At 36.5% G+C, this 26,640-nt stretch overlaps 1 protein-coding gene across 6 annotated transcripts; it reads right to left on the bottom strand.

Moving 5' to 3' along the window:
• Positions 1-339: 339 nt before the first annotated feature.
• Positions 340-26,603, bottom strand: Ebag9 (estrogen receptor binding site associated antigen 9). 6 transcript variants are annotated; one of them, XM_087190697.1, is made up of 8 exons: positions 26,263-26,375; positions 23,564-23,624; positions 16,468-16,565; positions 13,664-13,742; positions 12,653-12,811; positions 11,054-11,161; positions 7,353-7,444; positions 340-871 (listed from the first exon to the last, which is right to left on the bottom strand). In XM_087190697.1, the coding sequence occupies exons 3-8, from the start codon at positions 16,548-16,550 to the stop codon at positions 751-753; spliced, it is 642 nt and encodes a 213-aa protein (XP_087046823.1). In that variant the 5' UTR covers positions 16,551-16,565; positions 23,564-23,624; positions 26,263-26,375; the 3' UTR covers positions 340-750. The 6 variants fall into 6 exon arrangements, with proteins under 6 accessions (XP_087046823.1, XP_004850235.1, XP_087046824.1 ...); XM_004850178.4 differs by having other exon boundaries at positions 25,819-26,276; XM_087190698.1 differs by lacking the exons at positions 23,564-23,624; positions 26,263-26,375 and adding an exon at positions 26,416-26,603.
• Positions 26,604-26,640: the final 37 nt, after the last annotated feature.

Below are 26,640 nucleotides of genomic sequence, written 5' to 3'. Positions count from 1 at the left end.
TACTCATACTGGTTCTTAAAACTCATGTTATAATATAAAACAAGTTTGTCATTTTAGCTGATTTCAATGTTTATACATGCAATATAAATTACAAATATGTATACTAGTACAACACCATCCAAAAGAAAATGATGTAAAAAATATGTATGATAAATAATATTATTGCATTTAATTTCATTTTCTTAAAAACCACAATCAAATTCTTTAACATATCAAACAAACAAGGTCAGTTCAATTAGAGAAAATGTATGCCAATACCAGCTCTGACAACAAAAATAAAGAAGTGAAAGCCCTACCTACAATTTGTCTAATTTAGGTCAGGTAACATGAAAACAGAAGGATTATTAAAATTATTTATTTTATAATTATGCACATTGAAGGAAAGTGTGACAGCAGAGTTCTTTTCCACCATAAAATTATACCCATTTATTTAGCTGGAAACACGAGCTTGAGAGGTACCAGTATATTCCATTTGTAATAATTTCTCGACAGCAAACAATTGTCTTGTATTTGGAGCATGTTGAGAAAAATAATGCCTCAATAGTCTTTTCTGACTATTTCCTTTGAGTCTCAATCACTAAGAGTTCAAAGTACTTTGGGAGAATCCTTGTGTCCTGCGTGGCCTGATGAATGCATTAAATCAAGCAGTGTATTTGTATCCTGAAAATACTCTTAAATCCATGTAAATGTTGTGTGGCTTGTGGAGCTCAGATTTCTCCTACTGGCACTATGACATTTGGAGCACATTTGTTATGAAAGTTTCACACCGATTTTGTTTTGTTCCTTCTTCATTAGCCTCTGTGCTTCCTTTTCCATTTTCTTCCTTTGTTGTTCTGCTGCTCTCTTTTCTCTGTCTGCTATTTTCTGTTGCCTGAAAGAAACATATTCGTTATCTTTTAGAAAACACCACACAGGTAAAATGGTGAAAAAGTTCTAGGAAGAAATAATAATCCCTTTTTATTGTCATGAAGTAAATATTTAAAGACTTAAATCTTCTCACTAAAAAAGACTTCAAAAGCAGCATTCCTGCTAATCTTTAGAACTTAACCTGTCAAACAGAGGAGGTTTTATCTCTATTTCACAAATACGTGAAATGAGGTATAAAGGCTTTGATTTGCCCAAAATCACAGGATTAAATACAGGGGATAAGAACGCACATCATTTTACCTTTTCCTTCAGATTATTTCCTCTTAAAGACTACCTCCATTCACCACAGCTTTTTCTTTGGAGAAGGGAATACCATTCTTAAAGGCTTGATATTGAGGATTAAATTTCCTATTGTAATAGTTAAAACAATCAGCTAAAGGATGCTAAGAATACGATTGTATGTAAGATACTCCAAAAGAAAATGGATACTTAAGACATACTTTCCACCTACAGCTAGAGATCTACTTAAGGATTACCATTTGACCAGACCTACTAAGGATCAGAGTGGTGGATATTTACTAATTCCACGTTATGTATACGTTGTCTCCATCTTAAATCCTACTATAACTCTACCAGTCCTGAATCACAAAACTTCTCTATCCTTAATGACTATGAGTGGAGGCAGGACTTGAGTGATGAAATAGGAGCGAGGAGAAGAACGCATGTTGGTCTTAAATTTGAAGGGTTAGGGTGTGAGAAAATAATTCAAGAAATATTCAAGTTTGAGGAAGGAAGAAGTAGGTTACAACTGGGAATGTGACAGCCAATACTAGGTTACATCCAGTAATTGTTACTATATATGGTAGCATCTGCACAAATTAAAGCTATCAAGAGCAATGGTTCTCAAACACAATATGAAAGAGTACTCAGGTACAGATAACCAAAATTTAAGAAAAGTACAAAACCTTATTTCGGGCACCATTTTGACTTTCACCATCAATTCTCTTAAGTTTCTAAAGAACAAAAGAAAATCTACTTTTCAACTAGCTCTGCTCATTTGCAAGAAAAACTGATAATAAGCACCAAAAAAACTAAAACTCTAGCAGCACAAGAGACAAAAAAAGTACTATAAAAGATTAGCACAGTTGTAAACAAGGTAACTGAGCTTCGACATGGTTATTATTAGCTGAAATAGAAACATCAGCAACTGATGCTCCTGGCACAAGAAGAAATTTGGATTTCTCTGAAGACAATATATACATTTGTCCAGATTCGTGCCTGAAATTGCTAAAGTACTGGAGTATTTTTCCTTTAAAAATACTAATGATAGTACTGGAACATTTTACAGTGGCAACTGGAGGAGACACAAGATGGTATGGGCATGGATGTACTTTAACAATCTTCAGTGCAGTAACAACATAGGGAGGTGTCCACATCCCTTCCTCTGTACTTGTGCTGCATGAAGGATGTCTGCTGTTGACTAACAATCTCACTCTCCCAAGTTGTTTTAATGTGATTTTTAAAATCATTTTTGTTCTGTTAGGGAGCAAAAAACGGGACAGAAGAGAAGGTTTTGGTGCGTTCGGTGTTAAGATTTTTGAGAGCTCATGGGGTAAACTTTATAGTACTGACATTAAGATTACTGATTCAAAATGAACGTCTCTTTTCAGTGTAGAGGTCTTTTGCTTCCTTTGTTAGATTGATTTCTAGATATTTCATTTTTTTTAGATGCTATTGTAAAAGGAATTATTTCCCCAATTTCTCTCTCAATGGGTCTGCTATTTGCGTATAAGAAGGCTATTGTTTTTTGAGTATTGACCTTGTATCCAGCTACTCTACTGAATCTGTTAATTAGGTCTAGAAGACTTTTGACTGAGTTTTTTGGGCCTTCTATGTACAGCATCATATCATCAGCAAATAATGACAGCTTCACTTCTTCCTTTCCTATCTCTATTCCTTTTCTTTCTTTCTCTTTTCTAATTGCTATGGCTAATGTTTCCAGAACAATATTGAACAGGAGTGGTGATAGTGGGCATCCTTGTCTTGTTCCTGATTTTAGCATGAAAGTTTTCAGTTTTTGACCATTTAGTATGATGTTAGCTGTTGGTTTTTCATAGATAGCCTTAATCAGGTTGAGATAAAGACCTCCTATTCCAATTTTCTGTAGTGTTTTAATTATGAATGGGTGTTGGATTTTGTCAAATGCTTTTTCTGCATCTATTGAGATGATCATGTGGTTTTTGTCCTTGATTCTGTTAATACAGTGTATTACATTTATTGATTTACAGATGTTGAACCATCCCTGCATCCCTGGGATAAATCTGACTTGGTCAGGGTGTATGATCTTCTTGATGACACTCTGTATTCTGTTTGCCAGTATCTTGTTGAGGATTTTTGCATCTGTGTTCATTAGGGAGATTGGTCTGTAGTTCTCTTTTTGGGTTGGGTCTTTCCCTGGTTTTGGAATCAAAGTAACACTTGCTTCCTGGAATGAATTTGGAAGCCTTGCTTCCCTTTCAATTTCCTTGATGAGTTTAAAGAGTAATGGCAATAGTTCTTCTTTAAATGTCTTGTAGAATTCAGCAGTGGAGCCATCAGGACCTGGGCTTTTCATTGTTGGTAAGTTTTTTATTACATTTTCAATTTCACTCATTGTTATTGGGGTGTTTAGAATTTCTATATGTTCATTTATTTTTGGCAATTCGTGTGTATCTAGGAATCTGTCCATTTCTTCTGTGTTTTCCATTTTATTAGAGTACAGGTTCTCAAAGTAGGTACTGATGATTCTCTGGACTTCTGCTGGATTTGTTGTGGCTTCACCTTTTTCATTCTTAATTGCACGGATTTGAGCCTTTTCTTTCCTTCTTTTGATAAGCTTGGCTAAAGGTTTATCGATTTTATTTATTCTTTTAAAAAACCAACTTTGATTCATTGATTTTTTGTATTGTTCTCTCAGTCTCCATTGCATTGATTTCTGCTCGGATCTTTATAATTTCCTTTCTTGTACGAGCTTTGGGTTTCTTATGCTCTTCTTTTTCTAGGAGCTTGAGGTTCTGCATTAAGTTATTTAACTGAGTTCTTGCTGTTGTCCTAATATGGGCATTCACTGCTATGAATTTCCCGTGTAGAACTGCTTTCATTGTGTCCCACAGATTCCTGTATGTTGTACTGGCATTATCATTTACTTGTAGAAACTGTTTAATTTCTTCTTTAATTTCCTCTGTCACCCATTGGTTGTTCAGGAGGGTGTTGTTCAATTTCCATGTGTTTGTTGGAGTTTTGCAGTTTCTTATGTTATTGATCTCCAATTGTATTGCACTATGGTCTGATAATATACAGGGGATAACTTCGATTCTTTTACATTTACTTAGTTATGTCCTATAAGCTAGCATGTGATTTTGGAGAATGACCCATGTGCAGCTGAAAAGAATGTGTATTCTGATTTTGTGGGAACACTCTGTAAACAGCACTCTGAAGAAGGAGATCAAAGAGGATATAAGAAAATGGAAAGATATCCCTTATTCCTGGGTAGGAAGAACCAATATAGTGAAAATGGCCATACTTCTAAAATTATTATATAGATTCAATGCAATCCCAATTGAAATTCCAACAATATACTTCACAGAACTAGAGAAAACAATCCAAAAATTCATTTGGAAGCAGAAGAAACCTAGAATAGCAAAAGCAATTCTAGGCAACAGAGACATGGCTGGGGCTATCACAATCCCCAACTTGAAACTATACTACAAAGTTACTGTGATAAAAACAGCATGGTACTGGCAAAGAAAGAGACCTGAAGATCAGTGGAATAGATTAGAAGATGCAGAAGCAACTTCAGAGATACTCAGCCACCTCATCTTTGACAAAGGAGCCAACCACCCTCATTGGAGGAAAGATAGCCTATTTAATAAATGGTGTTGGAAAAACTGGATTTCAACCTGTCAGAGATTAAAACTAGACCCATACCCATCACCGTGCACTAAACTAAGATCAAAGTGGATTAAAGATCTAAATATTAAGTCAGAAACACTAAGCTTGCTGGAAGATAAGTTAGGTAGAACTCTTTGATGACATTGGCATAGGAAAAGACTTTATGAACAAATCTTCAGTAGCATGGGAGCTAGCACAAAGAATCAACAACTGGGATCTCATCGTATTAAAAAGCTTCTGCACTGCAAGAGAAACCACCAACAGAGCTAAGAGACAACCTACAATGTGGGAAGAAATATTCAGCAGCTGTAGCTCAGGCAAAAGTCTACTATCAAGAATATATAAAGAACTGAAAAAAATCAGACCCCTCAAATTCAAAGGCCCAATTCAAAAATGGGCATCCGAAATGAACAGACATTTCTCAAAGAAGTAAAAACAGCAAATAAATATATGAAAAAATCTTCAACATCACTCGTCATTCGAGAGATGCAGATGAAAACAACACTGAGATTCCACCTCACCCCACAAAGAATGGCTGCTATCAAGAAATCAACCAATAAGAAATGCTGGCGGGGGTGTGGAGAGAAAGGAACCCTTCTCCATTGTTGGTGGGAATGTAGACTGGGGCAACCACTGTGGAAATCAGTATGGAGATACCTCAAAGAACCAGGGCTACAGGTCCCATTTGACCCAGCTATTCCCCTACTGGGAATCTTCCCCAAAGAATTAAAAGAATCATACCACAGCGATATATGTGCACCTATGTTTATAGCAGCATAGTTATATGTAATAACTAAAGCTTGGAAACAGCCCAAGTGCCCATCGACTGGAAACTGGATAAAGAAGATGTGGGGTTTTTTTATAAAATGGAGTACTACTCAGCCATAAAGAATGAGAAACTAGAGACATTTATAGCTAAATAGATGCATATGGAGGCCATACTCTTAAGTGAAATAAATAGGACACACATGTGTAAATACCAAATAGTTTCTCTACTGTGAGAAATTGAAAGTGTAAATAAGGATGAAAATGATTAAAATGAATAACTGATAATTTGAAAAAAGAAAAGGCCCAAGGGTTTGGGGATGGTGGAAGGGGAAGGGGAAAGGAAAGAAGGAAAAGGAAAAATTATGAGGAAAAAAAAAATGGAATCAAAGTCTGTGTAAATAGGGAATGGTGGAGAGGGTGAAGGGTGCACAGGTAATGGGAGAAAAAATGAGAACTAAGATACATCATGTTCTGGTACAAACACCCAATGATAAATGTAAATGTATTTTATACCTAAAATGTACCAATAAAAATATATATAAATTTTTAAAAAATGAACGTCTCTTTCCTTCCTTTATCCTTGAGGCTAATGACACTAATAATCACTGTAATGCCCAAAATTTTCTAAAATACTGACTTCTGTATCTATGATATTTTTTAAAGAATATGTCCTTTATTGATACTCCTTAAATATACATGTTGTAGTACATAATTTTTAACAGGAACTAAGTATTAAAAACTTTCACAACTTTACTGACTTTCAAAACAAAACAAAAGCACACATGCTGAAAACAGAAAGGATACAATTTTTTTAAAAATCACCCATAACTTCCAGCTACTTAACTGCACCCTCTGCTGGCTGTTAAAAACAACTGTAATTTATCAACAAAGACCAGAAAGAAAATTCAAAAATGAATGACAGATAAAGTAATTCATTTTCTTTCTTTCTTTTTTTTTTTGTTTTTAGGTACCGGGAATCAAACTCAGGACTTTGCACTTACAAGGCAGGCGGCGGCACCACTGAGCTAAATCCCCAGCCCTTCATTTTCTACTTCTATGGTAAAAATGACTTTACTTTTAAAATACAAAAAAATCATATCACTGCATTGCACTATATAGTTTAAAAATGCATAAAATAACAGATACATTTCAATATGAGTTTTTATCCGCGATCACAGTCACAAGCTCTTCAAGATAAATTTTCTCTTTACTCTGACCTAATACAAGCAGCAAGAATTGAGTTTATTGCTCACGGAAATAAACAAACCACAAACAAAAATGAACTTTAAAACCTGCAGAATAATGTTTACCTTCCTGTAGCTTATGACTAATCTGCTTTGTAGGACTTTCCTACACATCAATTAAGATATATGCACAGATGTAAAGTGCTACATTAATTTTCATTCAAATGTGCAGTGCTGGGCAATGAGAAAATGAAAACAAAGTTACCACTTCTGACCTAGAAGAATATACAGTATAGTAGTGGCTCCCTTTCATAGGAGGATGTATCATGACTGCAGTATGGTACACTTGTAAAAGATTTTGCATTGCATCAATGAAGTTAGTTATTTTTTATTCTTACAATACTTTATTCTTAGTCATATAAAATGGCAAATGCAGTCTGAGAAACAGAATGAATCCACATTACCTACAGATATGAGGATCTATCACCTGACAAAGACTGAAGAAAGAACATCCGGCATAACCGGCCTCCTTGACCTTAAAACCCAACAGGAAGCAAATCTAGTTCTTCTACTCAGGTTATACTGTAAATGTCACTCAAATACCTCAGAACTTCTTCTGCTTGCCAGGCTGCATCTTCTTCTTCTTCCCATGCATTGGTATTTTCTTGCCAGGTATCCAAGTCACCTAATTCAGACTACAAGGAAAAATAAAGCAAAAGTAAGAGAGTAGAGCCCTCCTCTCTCCATAAAGCAGTCAAGAAGAATATCTTTAAAAAGGGAACTGAGAACTCATCATTCTCCTATGGTTTTCTCAGCTTCCCTACCATGCCTCTCCAGGCAAAAATGGTTCGGCTCTTGGTTTGCCTGGAACTGCAGGCTTCCTGACAATGCAAGACTTTCCGCGTGAACAGACCTGGGCAAGTCTACCCTTCTTCTCATACTTACTGGGGCTACTCTTTTATATTTAATGTTCTACTGTTGCTTACTTAGTTTGAATGGACAAGAATAAAATTTTTTTCCTGTTTCTCTTTTCAAAAGAGAAAAGGGACAGAGGAGAGGAGAGAAGAGACAACTGATGCCAGACCTAATTAGAAATGCTCGACTGAACTAATGTGGACTGAGACGTTTCCAGCTAGCACAGTCATCTTCACCTAAGTGTACACAATGTGTGTTTTTTCAGTGGCACTTCCTATCTCCACTCTAGGCAATGAGGCTAAATCAGGGAGAACTTATCTTAGCTGTGATGCTACTTTTACCTGATGCATTCCTTTCCCTGCCCTAGAGAGCTGATCATCAGTTGGTCAATACCTTTCACGATTTCCCAGGCCAGTTCTCTAAATGTTCATTTTTTTTTCTTCCAAGAACCAGTGAAAATGGTCATTCTAGGATGTGTGGTTAGGTGTGAAAGTGATAACGTGTAAAATTACTGAACAGATATTGTTTTGAGCACTTAGCCCTAAATATAAATGTTTTGGATTTTCCTCCTCTGACCATATATGTAATACCATCCTCTGTTAAAAACTATTTCTAATTATCTTTACTATATATTTCTAAAACTAGGTAACTCACAGAAAAGGGGCATTATTAAAGCAACTGAAACAAAGTATAAATGACTTGATATGCTGTAACAATTCAGGCTCCTGACAAACTGATACAAACTTTGTTTGTACCTTCATCAACACTGCTATTGGTCTTATTTTTTTATCTTTGCTAATTTGCTAAGACATACTTTGAATTTCTTCAAGAATGAATAAGATCAAAGTTTTCTTCGTGTTATTACGTTGTGTAATTCTCATTTGTAAATTTTCCATTTATAATAGTTAGCTATTTTTCCACTCAGGTATTTGGCTGTTATGTACATAAAAGATTTTGATATTAAAAAAGTAAAACTACTAAGACCATTAAAAAGGGTGACGGGGCTGGGGATTTAGCTCAGTGGTTCCGCTCCTGCCTCGCAAGCGTAAGGTCCCAAGTTCGATTCCCCGGCACCAAAAAAAAAGAGGTGACATCTGTAGTGGAGATGTCTTTCTAAGCAAAAAGGGTAAGACAAGGGCCAGGGATTTAGCTCAGTGGTGTCAAGCCTGCTGCACAAGCATAAGGCCCTGAGTTCAACTTCCAGTACCAAAGAAAATCCAAAGCAGATTATAAAGCCAAGAACAAACTGAAAAACAAAAGATGACAGAAAAAAATTAATATCACTAGTATAAAAAGAGTTCCCACAACACAAATGATGAATTTCAGAAGAAAAATAGAATGTTTGGTTTCAAAAAAGATCTAATTAAAGAAAGAATGATAGGGTAGGTATATCTGGTATAGAGAAGGAAGTCCAGTTGATTAGCATTCTCTCATAAGCAATCAAAGCTCTCCCAACATTGTCTGCTTGGTAGAAAATAGGTAAAAGTAGCACTGGACATTCTCCATCTACTCTATCTACCCCTTCCCAACTCTGTAAGTGGCTGTACACTGACAACTCACAATTACAATATCATAATTAATTCTACAGGCAGAACTGAACAATTTACCGCTATTAATCAAATGTACATGAATAAAGTTTAAAATTGAGAAAGAGAAAAAATTAACTAATATGATGTTATATTATTCAGAGAAATATCTATAATGTTACTATGCTTTCACAGTATCATGTAACTGCAGAGGAGTTATTAAAGTTTGTAATTGGGTGTATGATCATTTATTCAGTTATTATGCCTCCCCCAGCAGAATGCATTCTTCTGACATGAGAACTCTTTCTGCTTATTTACGTCTGTATTACTAGCATCTAGCACAGGGACTGTATTACTAGCATCTAGCACATGGACTGCATTACTGGGAACAGTTTTTGAGCGATCAATTCAAAATATGGCCTCAGAAGCTCCTGTGCAATTTAAAAGCCTAAGTAAGATTCATAGAGGGACAGATAAATGGAGTGATTTAAAAATATGTCCCCAAACTCCTTTAAAAGGTGTAGTTTAATTCATCTCCCCTCCTGGATTTAGGGGGCTGGATTTACCACCTGGCTTCTAATGAACAAAGTCCCACGGCGGTGACAATGTATCACTTGTGAGACCGTGCCATAAGAATACACTGTGGTGTTGGCCTATCTCATGACCTAGCTTCCTCCCTCCTGCGTCCCTTGCATTGGGAAAGTTAGCAGTTACACCCTAAGGAGATTCAAACAGCCCCATGGAGAGGTCCAGGGCAAGGAGCTGAGGCTTCCTGCCAGCCACCAATGCTAATGTGCCAGCCATGTGAGTGAGTCAACTCTGAAATGGGCCCCAGCCCAATGACACATACTCATTGGACACCCTAAGCCAGAACCATCCAATCTAGTGGCCTTGGATTCCAGATAGAAATTGCATGAGACAATAAACGTTTATTATGTTTTGAGTCACTAAATTTGGGGTGGTTACACAACACATCAATAAAAAAATCAATCAATCAAAGTCCACTTAAGCTTAGGTCTGAGGAGCAGTCCAGGTATTTGTGGGGGGTTTGGGATTTGTTTTGTGTTCTGGTATTGGCAACTAAAGCCAGAGCCTTATACAGTGCTACCTTCCTAGCACCTTATTTTGGTTTTATTTTTTATTTTGAGTCAGGGTCACACTAAGTTGCTAAGTTGTGCAGGCTGGGCTTAACCTTGTTACTCTCTTGCCTCAGCCTTCCACAGTGCTGGGATTACATGCCTGTGCCAACACACCCCATGGTGTTTAAGAAAACCCTCCAAAACTGATGCTGCTGTGTTCTTAAGGTTGAGAACCTCAGTCTACTTTGTTCACTACTTTTTAAGCTTTAAAAATTTCATTTTAAGTCAAATACATTTTCAATCAAATCATACTTTAAATGTAAAAATACTCCACGAGAGGAACAAAAATGTAACTCAAAACTAACATGCTGCTGGGCTGGAGATGTAGCTCAGCGATAGAGTGCTTGCCTAGCAGGCACAGGGCCCTGCAGGGTCTGATTTCTAGCACTGCAAAAACAAAACAAAAAATCAAACAACAGTAACACATTCTAACTTGCTATTAAGGTTAGTCATTTTAGGGGTGATCTTTTCAAGTTCTTACTTTTTAAATAGCACATTTTGTCTCTATCTTTCCTGTGTACAACAGATCCCTCATCTTGGTACCTTATTAATTTATAAACTCATAAAATATCAGGATTGGTACAATTCCAGGTTGACTTCTTGCAAACTGCTAAACATGTTTCAAAGTCAAAGAAATGTAACTATTCAATTCATTTAGAGTTTTTCCTTTTCTCTAAAAAAAAACAAACCAAACTTATTACTTATATCCCATTAATATACTCACAGATTGATGAATAAAAGGCATATCTTGTGTGGCTGCTAATCTACTGGAGAAACCTGTGCTACCATCTGGGTTGCCAAAATTTAAAGGTTCTCTCTTCTTAATAACAATCTGAAAGATTAGATGAAATAGGATTAAAGGGATATTTTACACAGAGCTATATAAAAATAAACAACTGACCACTGCATTTTGTACCTACTTAAAATATACTTTCTTTTTAAAATTTACAATGTAAAAACAAGAACAATAAAAAAGTCTGTACAGTGTACCAAAAGGCCCAAGTAACTGTCAAACAAATAAATTTCAAACGAACAAAAAAAAGTATATTATACTTTTAGAAAGAAAAAAGTGTATTGCACATTTTCCCCATCTCCTTACTTTTTTTGGATCCCCAAATACAATTAAGTACTTTTATTTATTAAATGACTAACTTTAAATAATTAAATAATATCCGGCCCAAAATACATGTGGGCTATCTACAAATAGTCTTTCAGGCCAGCAGTATTAGAATATATATTGCTTAATACTTCATAACTTTTATTAAAAGTATTTCCACCCTAATTAATTTAATAAGACATTATTAATATATACTAAATTCCTCTGGAAAACAGCAACACATTTCCACAACACAAAATATTCATCTATTAAGAAACTTAAAGGAGCCCTGAAACTTAGTACTTTTTAGTATTAAGACATTTGGACAATTCAACAAAACACAAGGTGAATGTTTTCAACCTTGGTAATGTAAAAATAAATGTGTAGCTGAAATTGACTCGGGTAGAAGAGGGTAAGGAACTTAGGATGTATAGAATAAATAATTTCCTCACTTTATAAAGTATATATAAGAAATATTTTCCGTATTTCACTGAATAACAAATGAAGCTCTAAGTGTGTTTCTCTGAAATAGTAGAGTAGATGAGAATAACATTATGTGAAGAAGTTGGACAGGAGGTGAGGCAGTATGAAATAAATCTTCATTTATCATAGTACAACAACACTGGGCAACAGAAAGGTAACTGAGTGGCTGCTTCTGGGAGGGACAGAAGTCTGTCATGCTTCTTTTGCACTTCTATATCCTTTGATTTTAAAAAGTACATGTACTATTTTGATAAAAAGGAAAATACTCAGCCACTGTACTTTTCCGAATAATTCCCTGTATCTCTAAAGTGATCCTCTGTATGGAATTCAAGAGATTAAATCAAGTGCAGATGGCTAACACAAACACATGAAGTTTCCAGAGTCCTGCATCACTTTATAATGGTTATAAACAATGGGACATACTTATCAGTTTGCAGATATCACCAAATTGCGAACTCCTTAGAACTGCTATCACAATCAACTTAGTCTCTCAAACATAGCCTGGAGTCTAGAATCTAAGATACAATTGGATTGTACTAAATGCTTAGCTGTAATGTTAAATGACTGGGGGACATAATTTAATAGATCTTGTCTAGCCTATCTGAATATAAAAAATTATTTAACTTGACAGAAAACAAACAATAATTACAAATAGGCTTTCTAATAAATAAGTCATCATAGTGTGTGATTTTACTATAGGAGTCTGACAAGTTTAATCCTCAAAAGCACAAATCCTCAACCTACTTTCTGAGTCTTTCTTATAGTAGGTGTCATGTCCTTAAAGTAGTCAGGTTCCAGCTGCTCCAAGGCATTCTGCTGTGTGGCCGCACTCCCATCCCCGCCTTCAATCTTTACGCTTGTGGGAGCATCTTCATCCCAAGAGGTCCACTCTTCCACATCTGTCTAAATTTAGGTGATCAACACCGTCAGCCACAAAGGGGCAACCTAATGAGCATCCTCATTCATCAGCTATTTGAAAAATGGGCTTTCTAAAATACTACCAGTTTTCAAACTTTTTTAACCCACAGAAAAATGTACATTTCAAATCACACATCAATTCTAAATCAAAATTTAAAAAGTTATTTTTACTGTGGGTTACACATTCTGACATATTCTATTGTCTTCTACTTTGTTCTATACTGACCACTTTTATTTTAAAAAATTTAAAGCAAAAATTAAAAAATCAAAAGCAAATGCTTTGGAAATTGAATTGACATTATAACTTTAGCCCACAACTAAAAGTTTCTGCCTAACCAAACTGATTGCTTGATAAAGCAAAACAAACAAAAAAAAAATCAACGCTCTCCCAGCATTTATATAAGATAGCGTCTCAAAACATAATATTCAAAAATCTCATAAACAATCCAGAATTAATTATTCAGCATGTACAGAACCAATCTTAATTCACATGGAAAATCAATAGTCGTCAACCGCTGGATGACATAAATGTTGGAATTATCTTTTAAATATATCTACATATAACTTTTAAGTATATATATATATATATATAAATAAAACTTTTAAATATATACATATAAAACTTTTAAATATAAAAATGCTCCAAAACCACAGGGAAAAAAATAGAAAATATCAGCAGAGTCAAGATAATCTAAATTTTACAACTGAAATATGTAAAAATAGCAACAGAGGTCCTGACCACCAAATTAATTTTGTTACTAATAATATGCAATCCAGTTTGAAAAATACTGTTCTGAAACACATATTCAATTTTTCAAAACAAAACAAAATAATTACCTGCTTAGGAACTGATGAATAATCAACAGTAGTTGGCAATGTAATTTGGTCTCCACTTAATTTCCTTCCTCTGCCAGATCTAAAACAAATATGAAATAATTTATTTCAAGAACCATCAAAATAAGCATGAGTAAAAAGCATTTTGGACAGTGTTTACAGGCTTACAAATCATTATTGGTTCTAATAATTAATAACTGCTTCACTAAACTATAATGAAAAGGCATGAATCCAGACATCCTGTGAATGTCTTTAAAGTCTTGGATAGGACAATATAGCTGCTTCTTGAGTTAAGGCTTAATATTACAGATGAACTCAAGAGAAATACAAAGCCAGAAACAAAAATGCAAAGCAATTTCAAATCGTAGTCCTTGGAGTGCTATGGTCAGGGACTCTGCAGGGGAGCTCTGGACATCTCTAGCACTTTAACCAGCATGGCTTAGCTTCTCCTGCTTTACTTACTAAGGTTCTTGCTAAGACCAGCTGTTAAGCTATTTTAAGAAGTTTGAAAATCACTGGGTTGAACTGAACTGCAACTGACTTTTATGGACTAGGAGGAAAAGTACTACATTATTCAGGATGTACCACACTCAACTGTTAAGAACGTGGGCCGCAGAATCTATGTCAACCATGATGTTCAATGTTACTTCTTTTCAGTTTGGTTAGAATTGCCTAAACTCTCAACTTTAATATTCCCATCTACAAAATACCAGTATTCAAACTTAATCTTGAAAGGTGGCTGTGAGGGCTTAAGAAATGTATTTAAAATACCTAGACAGTGTCTGCTACATAGCAAGACATACAAGAAATGGTAGCTACTGCAAATTAGTGATTCTGCTTCACTTCAAGTAATCTATAAAGCATCTACTTAGAGATAACCTGTAAAGGCAATTATGTTTACTACAAGTTTAGAAGTTATATTTTATTTGTTTAAAGGATAAAGAGAGAAACACTACAGTCTATTACAAAATTTGTAACATAAGCCTGGCATTTTTATTAACACATGCTCTAGAGGTTCTTTTTGACACCTTATACAAGCTGATCCTAACTGAACAACCAATCTTAAATATATTTACACTCACAACAGAAATTTATACTGACAACAGGAAAGTCCTTAATATTTTAAAAACAAGTAAAATTTCTTACTCTAAAACTAATCCACAATGACCATAATTTTAGAAAATTCAGATGTGAAAAGTAAACTTCTATAGTTCATTACTACTATTAACACAATGCTGCTTTTAATGTTTGTCTTTCTGGCAATTAATACTTTTATCCTACTTTACCTAGTGTACTTCTGGCCATTCCTCTTTATTCTCTGATGATTTCAACACTTAGTTCACCATTTTTCCTACTTCTCAAATCCTAGCCTCTTGGGTAATTGCCAGTCAATCACTTGAATTTTCCATTTCTTTCTGAATTTTCTTCCTGCAATCATCTCTAATTTATCCATGTGTTCCTAGTGAAATACCCTAGAGCAGTCTACTTCTAGCAATAAATTCAATGACAAGTATCAAATTTTCAGGAGCTATCAAATGGCCATTTCGCCAGGGATTACATTTTCTAGCCTTCCTTGTGGCAAGGTGGCCATATGACTTAAGCACTGGACAGTAGCCTAGGAACAGTATAGTTGGATGCAACCTCTAAATCATATCTACTAAAGAGATAAAGTGATTACTATGTACTTCCTCTTTTATTACACTTTATTCTTAGTGTGTCAGAAAGTATTTTTCACAGTACCCCAGGACAAAAGAAATACCTACCAGTTCCACAGATTAAGTAGTTAGGCCCAAACAACCTAACACTTACATATGCTCTAAGTTAAGTAAGCTCACCAGCACTTGAAAAAGAATATACAATAAGTCTAAAGAAAATATAATATTTCTGTTATGAATGAAAAGGAGAATTTCTTACTACTACCATTTGTGTGTCTGCTGGATGCCTCACTTCTTCTCATGCTGTGGAATCAGACTGGAGACTGCCATCCTCATTTTCTGTTCTACATTAATTTTGATGAAATATTTGCTTTTAATTACAACCTAAAACCTAACTTTGCAAAAGATGTCATAAAAATACAAGTAAACCAAAACTTATCTCAAGCATTAAGAACCATCCACGATAAGGAATGCTGCAGGATCTAGTGCTGAAAACATGAAATATCTTGAGTTAGGAGTCTGCAGTGTCCAACAGATGCTGACTGTCACTGTGCTTCACTGGAAAATTTAAATCTTATGACAGCTCCATAAGTGTCCTGAGAAGCCCCAAGGCACCTCAGTGCCCAGGGCAGAAGTCACAGCCCTAGGGCATGGTGATCTGACAAGAGGCCAGGAAGTGGGATCTATACACAACCCACTGAAGCCGTGCAAATCACCTGGTCTGGACAGCCTGCGGATTCTGGAATGTTTCTTAAGAAGCGAACAATCTGTTTCATAAGGCTTCTCTATTGAAGCTTTTAAAATAAATATAATATTCATAGAGACAGATACATATGCCTAATTTCACATAACCACCTTAAAATATTCCAAGAGTGAAACAATACATAAAAATTCTGGGAAGATTATAATGAAAACCAGTTTATTTCTGAAATTCTATAGTATTTAGCATGTCATTTGAAAAAAGGAAAACAAATGAACTTTTACCTTCTAAATCTGAACTAGAGAAAAAATATTTTTGAAAACTATTAACAAATGAATATTATAATCAATGATTTAGTATAAAACAGAATCTCTTTTGTCCTTTTGAAGTTTTGAAAGAACCTAAAACCAATGAGGAAATAAACAGGTCAGTTTGAAATAAAATTTATTTACCTGCATATTAATCTCTTTAGAAATGAGAATACTGCTGCTAGGCAGGTACAAACTTTAAATAACCGAAACTGAGTGATGGCCATGATGGGTATCAAAACCTGTGGGAAAGGCATACAAAGATAAATGCATCAAATTGATTTCATAAGCCATATTCTTGTTCTTAAGTCAAGGTGAAAAGTCCTTATATAACTGAGAAAAATCAAACATTTTTATTTTTCCTCTATAAATCACAAATAGAACATTGTACCTTTTATGAAAATGTAGAACATAACAACAGAAGAAACTAGATTTTTAAAGAGTTTTCAGTAGGTGTAAGGAATAAACCTTTTTCATTCTGAATAGTTTCTGAAAATTATTTTCCTTATATTATCTATTTAATATAAATACAATTTTAAAAATCAAAATAGAAAACAGTATATACTGAATTTTTTTATACCTTTTGAAAGCTGAATAATGTGAATTTGCACTGTTCAAAGTATTTAAAACATTTTAATCTGTAGTAGTTAGGTTTTACTATACCCATTTCATAGATGGTCAACTTGTTCAAAGTAACATAGCTAATAAAGCAATCACAGAGTTTATCTAACTTCAGTGATTCACAGATCTAGGGGTCTGTTCAAAGAAATATTGATACCTGGGCCTCCTCTTAATAGTCAATTAAATAATATTCCCTGGTAGGGTTTGGTCACAGCCAATAAGCCAATAAGCTAACAAAGGTGATAAAAAGCTACGCAATAGAACAGGCAGCAGAAAATAGGAGAAATAACAGAGGGGACAAATTGAAAACAAACTGCAACATCATAGTGTTATAAACTTAACCATAACGTCAGTCATATTAAATGCCAACTGTCTGACACCCAAATAAAAACACAGAAACAGACTGGATAAAAAAGGAAGATCCTATTATATGTTGTCTTCAAAAATGCATTTTAAATATAAAGCTACAAATAGGTTAAAAGTAAAAGAATGAGGAAAATATACTATGTTAGCACTAACCAAAAGACAGCTGAAGTGAGTATTTTTTTTTTCAGCTGAAGTATTTTAATGTCAGACTTTAGAAAAAAGTATTTGGTACAAAAGTGGTCATTTCATAATAATAAAATGGTCAATTAATCAAAAGTATATAACAACACAAAAAATTTTGAAAAGTTTGCCAGTACTATAAGCAACTTTATGCTTATATTTGACAAGTGATATGAAACAGGCAAATTCTCTGTAAGATACAAATTACCAAAGTACAAGAAACCTCCAAATCTCTATTACTGATTAAAGAAATTGAATTTGCAGTTAGAAATCTTCCAGGTCCAGATGGCTTCACTGATAATTAGCCAACACCTAAAGAAGGCATAATACCAATTTCAAAACCGGCAAAAATCTGAAAAAGAGAGTTTTTCCCAACTCATACTTCACATTGACATTACACTAAAGCAAAGATACAACCAGAAAACAATACTAGAGACTAACACTTTAAGAAACTCCTTAACAAAACTCCGAAACAACATTTTGTTAAATTGAATCCAACAATACATAAAAGGATGATACATCATGACCAAGTGGGCTTAGCCCAGAATGCAGGGTCGACTGCACATTCAAAAATCAAATCCGATTCACTGTATAAATACACGGGGGGAAAAAACACTTAAGCATCTCATTAGACAGGAAAAAAAGGCTGACAAATTCAACATCTATTCTTGATTTTTAAAAAACAAAACCAGCAACTAAGAATAGAAGGGAACTTTCTCAACCTGATCAAGAACACTGAAAAACATCCAGTTAACATGAGGCTTAATGGTGCAAACTAGACACCCCTCCCTTAAGATCATGAACAACACAAGCATGTCTACTCTCCATGCATTTCTCAACATCACAGCGTAGGTTCTGGCCAGTGAACTCAAGCAAAAGGTATCCCAACTGGAAAGGAAGAAGTAAAACTCTGCCTATGAATAAAATCCAGTGGACTGTACACTCAATTGCATTTTTTTTGAGGGGGGTACTGGGGATCGAACTCAGGTCCTTGCGCTTGCGCAGCAGGCGGTGAAACCACTGAGCTAAATCCCCGGCCCAAATTGCATTTTTATAAGTTAACAACAATCAAAACTGCATTTTTATAAGTTAACAATCAAAAATTAAAAATTTATGAGCCTCAATAAATATGTGATACCTAAGGATAAATCTAATCTTATGAAATCTGATGAAACATTTGTATGCTGAAAACTACCAAAGATTGCTGAGAAAAATTTAAAAGACCTGCATTAATTTAAGAAGAACTTCACAGGGCTAAAACACACAATACTGTTAAGACATTAAGTCTCCCCAAATTGAGCAATAAATTCAATACAATCGCAATCAAAATCTCAGCAGGCTTTTTCTCCAAAACTTGGAAGCGCTAACCTAAAACCCATAGGGAAATTCAAAGAACCTATAATAACCAAAACACTAAGAAAAGAACAAAGTAGATGGGCTAACACTATCTGATTTCAAGACTTGCTATGAAGCCACAGTAATCAAAACTGTGTACAACTGGAATCAAGATATACAAACAGATCGAGGGAAAGTACAAAAAATAGACCACATTCATCAGAACAACTAAAACTGACAAACACGTAAAGACAGCTTGGGGAAAATGACAGCCTTTTTCAACAAAAGGTGCTGGAAAAATTGGGTTATCAATATGCAAATGACAACAACAAAAAAAACTTCAATCATATCTCACAGCACTTGCAAAACGTAATTCAAAATAGATGGTACATCTAATGTAAAATTTGAAAGTACGATAATTAAAAAAGAAAATCGATGTGACCCTGGATTAGAAAGATTTATTTTTAAGTACGATGGTCACCATCATTAAACATCATGGAAATGAAAATTAAAGCCACATTTAGAAACTATTACACACCTATTAGAATGGTTCAAACTAAAAATAACAGCCATACCAAATGACGGCAAGAATGTAGAACAGTAGAACTATTATACATCAGGGAATGTAAAATCGTACAATCACTTTGAGAAATAGTTTAGTAACTTCTTAACAAAGTTAAATAGACATCTACCACATTACCTGCCCATTCTAATCCTAGGAATTGACCTAAGAGAAATGAAAACACACACTCATCCAAAGACTTGCATCTGAATAACATCTTTAATAGCTTCAGAATGGAAATAACCAAAATATACATCAAAAGGTGACCGGCTAAACAAACTGTGATATATACAAGACATACAATGGAATATTACTCAGCAATAAGAATGAACTATTGTTACAAGGTAGAGCATGGATATATCTCGAAATAATTATACTGAATGAAAAAACTCAGAACATACCGCATGGTTTCATATATTAAAAACCTCTAGAAAATATAAACAAATATATAGTGGCAAAGCAGAGTGGTTTCTTGGGGTGGGGAATGAGGATGTGGAAAGGAAGAATTACTTATATGAGAAAACTTTTGGAGGTAATGGATACATAAAGATAAACACAGTTTTTTAATTTTCTGCAGTGCTCTTGGATGCCAGACAAGAGCTCCAACAATGAGCCACTTCCTAAGCCCTTTTAAAATTTTATTTTGACACAGGGTCTTGCTACGTCGCTCTGGCTAGTCCCAAACTTGCCAAGTATCTGGGGCTACAGGCTTATGCCACCCTGACCAGCAATATACCTGCATTTTGAAAGTGATGATAGTTTTACAAGTATCTGTGTAGCCATCAAAACTAATCAAACTGCACTCTTTATAGATATGTGCAAATTACTGCATCTCAATTACAGTTCAAAAAAGCTGTTAAACTACACAGAGACATTTGTGAACATTACGTCACTTAAGTTAGAAAAAGTTTCAGATTCTGATTCATATCTTGAAAGAAGTGATGAATACCATCGATGTCTTGTACTGACTATAACTCTAGGGAGCCAGTTTCCATCAGGAAACTAGGGCATTAGTAACAAACATATTTCCAAACTTCTCTAGGGACAGAGCTTTGATTTCACAACAGCATCTCAATATACTGTAACAGCTACTTCTTACGAAGCATTTGTTAGTGCTTTACATTTAGTAACTCATTTAATGTTCTTAACACCCCTGTGAAGCATCTGAGGAAAGTACTATCTGATCCTTATTTTAGATAGGGAAACCAAGGTAAATTAAGTACCTGCCCAAAAACATGGCGCTAATAAGTTCCCAGCATGGGATTTGAACCTGGGGAATGCATTCTAGTAGCTAAGTCCTTAAAGATCAAAATGCCTCCAACAATTGTTTAAGTAAACAGATATATTTCCATATAAAACAAATGCTATAGGAATTAAGAACTAAAGCCACAGCAATGATATAAATAAAAAAATTCTCAAAGACATTAAAACAGGTATAATTTTGCTAACTTTTAAATATGGTCATGTTTCCACAATGTTTCACACATACCACATATTAGTCACCCATACCATATATTACCTTAACATCCCTAGGAGGCATGATCAAAATATACAGTGAATGCTTAAAGAAAGGAAAAGACACATTGCTATTGATCCTCCTCATATACTCCCCTCTTTGAACACACTTAGTCTGTCATTCCTGCCACTTTCCGAAGCAGCTGTGGAAGCCCTCCTTGTGGGTGTCTTTGTAGGCATGACAAAAATACGGGGGATGCTGCTGTGAGTGACATCCGACAGAAAAGCTGGCACAGTATCTCACACCCCTGTGGAATGTGTCCTCACTCGCCCTATTCACCACATGGGGCACTTATGACTTTGGCTTTTCGCCAAAGTTAAAATGACACTGAAAGTGAAAACATTTTGAATCAGTTGAGGATACTGAGGCAGCCACAACAGGGCAACTAAACACTCATACAATTTCTTCTTCAGAAATGACTAGGATGGGATAAATGTGTTCAAAATAAGGGCCAGTGTTCTAAGGGAAATTAATAACAATGTCTCTTTTACTATAACAAATTTTTTAAAATTTAAACATTCACCATACTTTTCAATTGTATTGTGTACTTATTTTAAAATTCCCTAAAATGAACTCTGACAAAGTTAAAGCTGCATGTATCAAATAATCATAAATTCCCCCTTTCAAACTCAAATGCAAAAGAGCGGAAAGGAAAATAAAATATAGTAATCCATGAGAGACGGTCATTTTTCCACTTTTGAGAGGTAGAACAGATCATGTTAAGTCACAAGAAATTACACAGGGATACATACGCACACTCACAGGACTGTTTCTTACATTGAAATTTCATGTTGTAGCCTTTCTTTGCCTTTTACTTGTTGTTATGGTTTGGGGCTAGATGTCCCCCTAAAGCCTCATGTGGTCATAGCGGCTTTTTCAGAGATGGCTGAATCTAGAATGTGTGATGCTGGGATTAAGGGCGTGTGGTTACTAAACCAGTCCACTGATTGATTGGTTTTGTACCGCCCTAGTCCCAGCAGTCTGGATGAGACAAAACAGGCAGAAAGACACTGCTAAGGTTCTCTTGTTGCTTCTGCAACTGCATGGGCGCCATGAACTCTTTGTCTTCTGTGACGCCCTCTGCCATGTGCCACCCTGCCTCGGAGCCAGTCAATTATGGGCTGAAACCTCTACAAACAGTGAGCTAAATAAACCTTACGCCTTTAACTCTGGGTGTTGAGTATTTTGTCTCAGAAATGAAGACAAAAGTAACTAACACACTTGTCCAAGGAGGAAGATTACTGAGCATTTAGAATCATGATTTCTGTGTTGGAATAACTTGATAATATATAACGTCCAATTTCTAAATTGTCTAAATGAGGAAACTAGATAACCTGAACTTAACTGTGCTGCTCAAGGTGAAGTAACAAGTAATAAAGTGACAATGAAAACTCACTGGAGTTTCTTAACTCCAGGGGAGTAATTTCTTAAAACTAAAAGGGAAACTGGAAAATGTGGTATTTTTTTTCAAAACAGAAAAACAGTATATTTGAATTTCAGTTCTATACATATTTACTTAAAAGGGCCTAAAACCCGACTTAATAACTATCAGGTAACCACCATTAAACAGCTAAGTATTCCTTCTCAAGATTTAAATACTGTTTAGTTTCTGAAATTACTTACGAGTGTAAAATAAGCAACAACCTTTATAAACATAACAAGGATTAAAACTGATTTGGATAAATATAGCATCACTCTTCTAACATGCTGTTTTAAAATAATTACATAGGAATTAAAGCAGAGAGAAATGTTTTTTTCCTCAACTCAACTTACATTAAGTGGATTAAAAATTAAATGGCAAGAAAACAGTGGTTATCTCTAGAGGAAAGGTATGGAAACATTAGGAAACCAAGATCTATGTATCTCGATCCTGAGTAATAACATCATATATGCTACTGTATAAACTATAACAGTTAAAGCGCACACGCATGTGCGCGCGCACACACACACATACACACACACAAAGAAAACATACTTAATTCTCTGGATACCTGATATTTCCTACTCTATAGAGCCAGTACTGCAGCTCCTTCTAAAATGCAAAACACACAGCTAGTTATTTCTTTTTCCAGGGTTGAAACGGGCTTTTAAAGATGCAACAGTAAAGTTCCAAAAAGTTCCCTTAGCAATGCTTTTGAGTTTTTGTACGTATGGAAGTATGCTGAATGACTTACTAAATGTCTGTGCGTAGACATTAGTAGTATGGCCCACTACTTGAGAAGGTGGGAAGAACAGTGACTAAAAGACAGTGAACCAGAAGAAATTAAGAATTATACTGTTCAAGTAATTTAAATACTTCTATCATATGCACCCCCAATCAGTGGTTTAGTCAGGTTCAAAAAATGTAATGACATTGACTCCTTATCAGTTTATACCCAAACTATCAAAAAGATATTATTCAGGCCAGAGATTTAGCTCAGTGGCACCACACCTGCCTTGCAAGCTCACGGTCCTGAGTTCGATCCCTAGTTCCAAAACAAAAGAGATATTATTCAATTTCCCAATATTGTCCATATTCTTTCCTAGTTTCACTGCAATCTGCTTGGTATAAACCTTTATCTCGTGCTCAATTACTGTAAAGTCTTCTTAATTCCAGTATCTTCCTCTGAGAAACTTAACATTTTCGATTTTGTACTATATCTCTGTTCTATATGGCTTACCTGCTCTGGGGAGGACTGTATTCATCTGGTACCTTCAGGTACCATTTGCAAAGTAGAATGACTGGAAAGAAACATTTGATTGATTTATTATGAGTAGAATTAAGATGATGAACAAGAGCTTTATTTCAAGCTGATTTCTCAAGAATAAAACTCTCAGCCAAAAGGAAAGGAAACTTGCCCAAATGAAAATTGAGCACAAATTTTTATAAAATTACATTTAAAAAGAGCTATCAGAGAGATTTATAACATGTGACTCTTGTGGAAAAGGGAAAAGATACTTTAGCAGAACATTTTCAAAGAAAATGGCATTCAGTATTTAGGGGTTGGAGATGGGTCAGTCTCAGGACACACGTGAATGAAAGGCTGAGACCAAATTTCCTTTAGAGCCTCGGTCACCCAGCCATTCCTTCCCACAAATGTGGCTGGTGTCAGTATTCAATATATATTTGGCAACATGAATGACTCCAACAGCAACTGGAAATAAAATTTAAAGTTTTTTCCAAGTGAAAAACAAAACCAAGCTAGGCATGGTAGTACACGCCTGGAATCCCAGCACTCTGTGAGGCTGAAGCAGGAGGATCCAAGTGTGATCTCAGCCTGGCCAAGCAACTTAGTGACTTAGCAAGACACTGCCTCAAAAACTGTTTTAAAACAGGGATGTAAGCATAGTGTGAAGGCCCTGGATTAAGTTCTTGGTATCGCAAAAGAAAAAAAAAAAGGCAGACTATTATTGATTACGGAATGGATTTCTCTCCCTACAAATTAAGAAGAGACTCATTCTGTGGAAAATTTGCAGTTGGGATTAATGAAAGAGGAGCACCAATATTCACTGGCCATTTCCTACACCAAGTAACAGCTCACTGATGCCACAAAACCATCTCAGGAGAAAGATGGCACTGTCCTCCTTCCACAGGACTGAAGCACACACTAAGCAAGTGTCCCCACTGTCCCACATCTAATGACTTGGCTTCAAACCCACACTGATTTAATTCGAAAGCCAGGAACACCTCACTAACTATGAACATTTGTAGTTTAGTGAAGAGATTATAATTTCCAGGATAAAACTCCCAACCAGTTGCAATGAAAGGGGCAAATACAATCAAACTGCCTATCAAGAACCACTTCCGATTTTATCAATTACATTAATTTGCAGACATTAATATTCTTCAGAACCCATATTCATATCTGTTCCAATTCAATTAAATGAATATATATTAGCACCAACTACATAACAGACGCTACACTAGATTTCCAGAAAAACACCCCCAAACCAGCAGAGAACCTCCATAACCGCTCAGTTACCGGGAGCTTGTATACACACTGATTCCTCTTCAAACGCAGGTGACTTAAAGTGGCAGGCCCGAATCAGTGCGGCTCAGTTTGGGATTTCTAGGCCTTAGCCAATGCCTGGCACAGAGTTCTGTACCTGCTAAGCTCAGATATTTTGGGAATGAAAGGAAATTAACTTCCCTTGAGCGCTTACTTCAAGACACAGGTTCTACCACTTCACTTTAATCGGAAGGGCAATCAGAAGAGGAAGACTTTACTATTCCCGTTCAACAGACGAGGCTGGGGATTAGCCTGGGCCACAGATGCATTCACCCAGGATTTAGACACTGACCCTGAGCTGTCACATCTGACTGCACTTGAAAAACCTTTTAATGTATACGCATTGCTCAGTATTTTCGAAACGCCCGCTAGATCACCAATTTGAGAAGTATGTATCTAAGGTTTGCATTTGGGATGCTCCAAATTTTTAGAAATCTGCAGTACTAAAATAATCTAATTGTAAAATTAAAGTTTTCTTTGAAGTTTCTAGGAAAATACAGAAACTTGAGCTAGCAGAATAAAGTTCAGGACTACGAAGCAACTTGTCTTCAGGGATTTTGGAGAAAGGACATCGCTAGGAAATCAGCAGGAATGAGAGCCCTGCTATGTCCATCGGGAAAGATTTTCCTACAATTTAAAAAACAACGCTGCATTAGAAACTGAGCAACTAATGATATCCTTCCTTCTGGTAATTTTCAGGAAACTGAAAATCCTATAGCGGTGGATCCACTATATCACAATTTATTAAATCAGTCTAAGTTGCTACACACTTGCGTAAGCAAGTGCTGTATTTCCGAAACTGCACTGCTGAATTTTTTCATACCAACACTTGAAAAACCATATAATCTCGTACAGAGTATCTTCACATGAAGTCTGCAACTCTCTGAAGTAGGTTAAGGATCACAAAGCCCCAACCTAAAATTTACCTGGACTTTCTCCTAAATGTGAAAATCAAAAGTGCAGCAGCGGCAAGTGAGAGAAGCTGAATGAGAAGTGGAGTTCGGGAGGCCGGCTGCAACACGTTGACATTTTTTTTCCATCCCTGGCAACTGAAAGCCAGGCCCGGGGCTGTCACCAAGGCAGGCTAAGGTCTCCTGCACGACCAAACTCAGAGTTTCGTAACTAAAATAGTTTGATTTCAGACTACCCACTTCAAATGGGTATGGGGGAAATCATACCCACTGCACGGATGAGAAAAGCAACCGGGCGTTTTCGGGGCGCCCCAGCCCACGCCCGCGGACGGAGTCACGGGAGCGCGCGAGCCGAGGCGGTGGGGCCGGGGCCGCGCGCTGGGCTCGGGGTCAGCCCGGGGGCTGGAGGCTCGCAGGCCTGGCTCCCACGCCGCCCCCCGCGGGTTGCGCTCCGCTCACCCCGAGGTCAGCCTGACCCGGAAACAGTACCCCGAGAGGCGGCTGGCGCGGGGGAGGCCGGCGGAGGGGCGCCGAGGAGCCCGGAGGCGGGCCGGGCCGGGCCGGCCGGGAAGGAGAGCCCCTCGCGGGCGCGCGCGAGCTGAGCACACTCACCTGCCCCTCCCCCGCCCGCCCCTCCGCCCGGCGGAGGCTCCGAGCTGCCGCGGGCCGCGCGCACAGGAGGCGCGCGCGCTGCCAGTTTCCTCCTCAAGCCCGCGCTCCGCGTGTGCAGTCCCGGCCCCGCTCATTCAAAGCCGGGCGCGCGCTCGGTCGCGGCCGCCGTCGCCGCCGCGCAGCTGCCGTCACCGCCCCTCTCCGGGAAGCCCGCCCCCGGCCCCT

Source organism: Heterocephalus glaber, unplaced genomic scaffold (assembly GCF_053883595.1).
Source record: "Heterocephalus glaber isolate CG9 unplaced genomic scaffold, H.glaber_assembly_v1.0 deba00001555, whole genome shotgun sequence".
In the NCBI taxonomy this organism is placed as follows: Eukaryota; Metazoa; Chordata; class Mammalia; order Rodentia; family Bathyergidae; genus Heterocephalus; species Heterocephalus glaber.
The sequence above is the reverse complement of the archived record's forward strand: the minus strand, read 5'-3'. Positions and strand labels throughout refer to the sequence as shown.

Excerpts from the sequence above, each read along its gene's own strand:
- Ebag9 (XM_087190698.1), bottom strand. The coding sequence starts at position 16,550 with ATGGCCATCACTCAGTTTCGGTTATTTAAAGTTTGTACCTGCCTAGCA. Across the intron at positions 11,162-12,652 it reads CTATAAGAAAGACTCAGAAA|ATTGTTATTAAGAAGAGAGA; the intron begins GTAGGTTGAGGA and ends CTAATCTTTCAG. Across the intron at positions 7,445-11,053 it reads TGCCTTTTATTCATCAATCT|TCTGAATTAGGTGACTTGGA; the intron begins GTGAGTATATTA and ends TTTTCCTTGTAG.